Source organism: Chiloscyllium plagiosum, chromosome 17 (genome assembly GCF_004010195.1).
Source record: "Chiloscyllium plagiosum isolate BGI_BamShark_2017 chromosome 17, ASM401019v2, whole genome shotgun sequence".
In the NCBI taxonomy this organism is placed as follows: domain Eukaryota; kingdom Metazoa; phylum Chordata; class Chondrichthyes; order Orectolobiformes; family Hemiscylliidae; genus Chiloscyllium; species Chiloscyllium plagiosum.
The window spans coordinates 4,629,545-4,635,094 of record NC_057726.1 but is presented as its reverse complement, the minus strand read 5'-3'; the positions used below and the strand labels follow the sequence as shown (position 1 = coordinate 4,635,094).

The following is a 5,550-nucleotide window of genomic DNA, read 5'->3' as shown; positions in this document are numbered from 1 at the left end:
ACGCCCCTCCCCCAAGTCTCTCCTCCCTACCTTTTATCTTAGCCTGCTGGGCACACCTTCCTCATTCCTGAAGAAGGGCTTATGCCCGAAATGTCGATTCTCCTTCTCCTTTGATGCTGCCTGACCTGCTGCGCTTTTCCAGCAACACATTTTTAAGATATGGACAGATTAACCAAGTGGGCAAAAAACGTAGCAGATGGAATGCAATATGGGAAGTTGTGACATTATGAACTTTGGCAGGAACAATTGAAAAGCTGAATGTTATTTAAATGGGAAAAGGTTGCAGAAAGCTGCAGCATAGAGGGAGTTGTGTATAAGTTGCAAAAAGCTAGCATACAAAGTCTTTTAGTCTGGTTTTATTTGCTGCAGGGAGGCTTCAGTGGAGGTTCACTGAACTTATTCCTGGGATAAGTGGTTTTCCTATAAGAAACAGCTAGATGAAGTAGACCTTTAGTCTCAAGGTTGGGTCTCATTGAAATTTTTAAGTTTTGGAACTTAGAGAATTTTGGATGATCATAAGCCACCCATGCACCATCTCTGCAGCCAACCCTTTTAGAACTCTAAACCGTAGACCATGAGATCCAGGAAATCCCATTAATTTCTCCATCAATTTTTCTTTTATTAGTATTCATAGCTTGAAGTTCCAGGGCTGATGCTGAAAGAAAGTTTTTACCTTTGCTGTAAATTCTAAGGTTGAGGAGTCAACCATTTTGGATAGAGATGAGGAACGATTTCTTCACTGTGTGGGTTCTGATTCTTTAGAATTCGATACCTTGGGAAGCTTTACCTGTGGAGAGCCTTTTTCTTTTTTTAAGTTCATTTATAAGATGTAGCCAGTATTTATAGTCCATCCCTCCAGAGGCCAGTTAAGAGTCAGCCATATTGCTGTGGGTCGGAGTTTCACAGGCCAAACTGGGTAAAGAAGGCAGTTTCCTTGCTGAAAGACTTAGTGAGCCAGACTCTTCATTCTCGACTTCTCTTTTAATTCACATTCCATCATCTGCCATGGTAGAATTTGATTCCAGATCACCCAAAACTTGGCCTGGATCTCGGGGTTAATAGTCTAACGATAATACCACTAGGCCATTGCCTCCCACCATTAAGGATCTGACCAGTTTTGGACTGTAATTTCCTGAGATTGGGAATTAAAGTGGAGTTTATGATCAAAGCTGACCTTATTAAATTCTCAAGCTGATTTAAGAGGGTGGTTTGTTTATAATAATGTCCTTCGATTGGAATTGGGAGAGACAGCAGGGGTCCTTTGGTAGTGGAAGGGAAGTTATTGGAGAAAAAACCTTTGATTATTTTTCCTTAAAAAGCTAACCACATCCTATTTATTTCAGACTTTCACAGGAGCCTTTGTCTACTTCATTGAGCCAGTTTTTCCTCCAGATGTCCTTCAAGGGATCTTGGTGAAGATGGGATACACACAGAAAGGAATCAGTGAATATGTGATCTCAAAACAGGTCAGCAAAGAGGACATTGGCCAGCTTGGGTTTGAATGTTTCTTAGCCAGGGCTGAGTGTGTGCTGATGCAGGAGATTTTGGAGCAAGCCGTGTACAGTAATTGTCAAGACATTGTGCAGTTGAGATCTTGCTTGTCTCTCAATCAGGCCGACTGCATCAAACACTTGATCGCCATGAAAGCCGGACCCAGAAAACTCAGTGAATGGTCTGCTCCAGCAAATGAGGGGTCCACAAAGTCAGGCTTGAGCTGTGAGGAAAGCCTCGACGAGTCTGGGCTGCCCAACTCACCCTTGCCACTCTCTGCCAACCACCAGGGAACCCTCGGGCTGCGGGTAGGAGCACTCGAGGATAGAGAGTCAGACACTGCCAATGATCCATTGTCCACCTCCATGATGTTTCCACCAGACAGCATTGACCTGTACCGTGACTACTCCGACATTGCCATCGCTGGCAACTTGGGCTACTCAGGCCCTCCAAAGCTGCTTGAAGTTGTCAATCCCAATGGGGAAGGGGGGCAGTGCGACTCTCTGCTGCTCCTGAAACAGTCCATGGTGCAAAAGCATCGATCAGAACCTCATATCAAACTGTCTCCAGATCAACCCCAGTCCTTGAGCTTCTTCCCCAATTCAACTCCAATTGCGACTCCATCGGACAGTAAGAACCTAAAGATTAGAGACAGGGCAGATTTCAATACAGGAGATCCAAACGCCTCCTTGAAACATGGTGCACTGGATGCCACCAGCCAGCTCTATCCAGAGGACAGACCGTCCGAGAAAAACTATCAGGCATCAGACAGCACCTCATCCGTGAAATATGGCAAGTTCCTGAATGGGAATTCTACCAGTCGGAAAAAGGAGAGTGACCCCCCAGTGGAGATTGAGCTGAAGCATATGGATAAGGAGAAACTGCCCTATCCAACAACAGAGACTGCCCAGTTCCACCCCTTGAAACAGCTCCGATCCTCGGAGGTTCAGTGTGTGGGTCTGAGCCAGGCTGATCCAACAGGAGGGAAACGTCTTCGACAGACCCACACAGTTGACCAGCTCGCAGCTTGTCGGCCTCCCAGCCTTCCCAAGTGCTGCGTGTGCTCTCCGGTGGAGATTCTCAGGGCCCCTACGCTGCTGGAACACTCCGAGCTCATGAGCAACATGCTGCAGGATGGAGGGGGCCAGATTGTCCGAGAGCCCCCCCAGTCTTTCTATATCCCGCCTGGCAGCCTGGAGGCTGGACCACCCTCAGCCGTGTCCTGCGATATCTCCGGGTCTCAGATCTGTCCTCACTGCAGCTTGGGGCCATCTGCGAGTCAGCGCCATATCATGTCCAAGGATTGCCTAGAAATCCAGGAGCTGTTGATTGGAGAAAGCCCTGACCCTTACGTCTGCGTGAGCAAGTTGCCAGAGGGGAGTGTCACCCTTATCGATGGTAAGTCAGTGAGGTGCAGTCACTGCAGGCAAGATGAGGACCTTTAAACGCTGGCTTTTGGTGAGAGCCATCCTTGGTGCTTGAGCTGACAACTGAGCCAAACTGACTGGCCAGGTCTCCGAGCAAACTGAACCATCTCGTCATAGTCCGTCCGCTTGATCACCAAGGTGCTGGAATTGCCCCACCCCCTCAATGCCTGGGGCAGGGAGGGGAAATCAGCCGGGGGCTCTTACTACCCAACAAAGTGGCTGAGTGCCTGGACGTGATTGTTCAACAGAGTTGCCAATAGACAAGTTGCCTTCTGACTGGTCTTTTCCGAGAGAAGTGACCCACTTAAGTGAAGCCTGAGGAGTGTGTGCATGTGTCAGCCCCATCAGAAGCGATGGGGAGTACACAGTGACAACAAGCTGATCCAGATGTGAAAGTCTACTGCAGCGAGGATACCCCGCCGTTTGGTCCATTTCGTCCAAGAAGCACTTTGCCCCAGTCATCCCTCCCTCTGTTCAGTTTGTACTAGCAAGGCCACCTTCATTTTCACCCAGAAACCCAGAGCAAAGGCTGTATCCACCTCGGAGAGAGCACAAAGGGCAAACCAATCAATGATGAGCCTAAACCTTTTTGTTTTGAATTGGTTCCGGAAGTGTGGGTGTCTCTGAGAAGTCTAACTTTATACCAACCTCCCCCATCCCTGGATACCCCTGAGCAGGGGTAATAGTAAGATACCCTCTGTTCTCCAAGTGTTGAGAGTCCTGTCTCAGCAGTTTCAGACAGCAGTTAGGCCTCCGTCATATTGATATGAGACTGGAGTCACGTATAGGTACGGACTGGGTAAACACAGAAAGCTTCATCCTTTTAAACATCATGAATGGACCTGTTGGGTTTTTACAACAAAACAATAGCTTTACAGTTGCTTTAACTGAAACCAGCTCTTTATTTCTGGACTTTTATTGAAAAGCTGAATTCTCAACTTAGCAGAGGATATTCCATCTCTCACTCTGTGGGTTACTAGTCCACAAACTAGACCACTAGGGCACCTGGAAATGGGTAATGGGCCACTGATGGAAAAAAGATTAGAGTCCTGTAGTAAAACAAAAAGCTGAGATCTGAAACTAAAACAGAAATTGTTGGAGAAACTCAGCAGGTCTGGCAGAATCAGTGGAGAGATGGCAGTGTTAATGATTCAGGTCCAGTAATCGTCCTTCAGAACTGAAAGGCTAGCGTCGTACCTGACACATAGGAAGATGTTTGTTGGTTGTTGGAGGTCAGTCATCTCACCTCCAGGACAACTCTGCAGGAGTTTCTCAGTGCAGTGTCCTAGGCCCAACCATCTTCTGCTTCTTCATCAATGACCTTTCTTTCATTGGTTTACATTGATCAGAAACTGAACTGGACCAGCCATTCAAACGCACTGGCTACAAGAGCAGGCCAAGGACTAGGAATCTTACAGCGAGTAACTCACCTCCTGACTTCCAAAAGCCTGCTACCATCTGAGGCACAAGTCAGGAGTGGGATGCAATACTGCCCACTTGTCTAGATGTGATGGGTCCAACTACATTCAAGAATCTCAACAGCACCCAGGACAAAGCACCCACTTGATTGGCACCACATCCACCACCTTCACCATTCATTGCCTTCACCACTGTGGCAACACTGTGGATCATCTGTAATATGCACCGCTCACCAAGGCTCCCTTGACAGCACCTTCAAAATCCGCCACCTCTGCAAACTAGATGCAAATCCAGAGGAACATCACCATTAAAAGCTCCCATTGAAGCTAGATGCATCCAGACTTGGAAATATATCACTGTTCCTTCACTGTCGCTGGGTCACAATCCTGGAATTCCCTCCCTCAAGGCATTGTGGGTCTACCTACAGCACATAGACTGCAGCTGTTCAAGAAGGCAGCTCACCCCCACCTTCTCAAGGGGGCAACTAGGGACTGGCAATAAATGCTGGCCTAGGCAGTGGTGCCTATATTCTGTAATGAATTTAAAAAATAGCCTTTTAATTTTCTGGCCCAAGAGTTGCGAGGGGTTTGAGGGTGGAATGGACAAGAACTAACAGGAGGGTTACTACCATTGAGCTCCTGCCATGTTCCCTCAATAGACTATAGTGTGGGTCAGAGTTGACCATAATCCTGCAGGGCTATATCCATGACCCACATGTCCAATACACAAGCGTATGAATCAGGAGCAGGAGTAGACCATTCAGCCCGTCAAGCCTGCTTCACCATTTGGTAATCTTGTGGCTGATCTGCTTGTAACCTCAAGTCCGCAATCCCCCCCCCCCCCTCCGCCCCGATGACTTTTTAACTTCTTCCTTATCAAGATTCTGCCCACCTCAGCCTTAAAATATTAAAGGACTCTGCTTCCACTGCCTGTTCAGGAAGAGTACTCCAAAACCTCCTACATCTCTCTGAGAGAAAGAAAGAGTTGCTTACTGTCCCTGATTTTTAACCAATCCATCCTCTCACTGTCTAAGACCCCTCAGAATTTTGGAGGTTTCAATCAAGTCGCCTCTTACTGTTCCAAGCTCCAGTGGATATAAACCTATCTGTCCAATCTTTCTTCATAAGACAACCCACCCATTCCAGGTATCAGCCTGGTTACCCTTCTCTGCATTTACGATCTTTCTTAATTAAGGAGACCAATATTGTACACA

At 47.3% G+C, this 5,550-nt stretch overlaps 1 protein-coding gene across 1 annotated transcript in view; it reads left to right on the top strand.

Moving 5' to 3' along the window:
- Window positions 1-4,162, top strand: part of si:ch211-189a15.5 — a 21,057-nt gene extending 16,895 nt beyond the window's left edge. The window contains exon 2 of the mRNA XM_043706542.1: window positions 1,344-4,162. Within this exon, the coding sequence (XP_043562477.1) occupies window positions 1,344-2,936 (1,593 nt within the window). The 3' untranslated portion in view covers window positions 2,937-4,162. The remainder of the gene's footprint in view (window positions 1-1,343) is intronic.
- The last annotated feature ends 1,388 nt before the right edge of the window (window positions 4,163-5,550 follow it).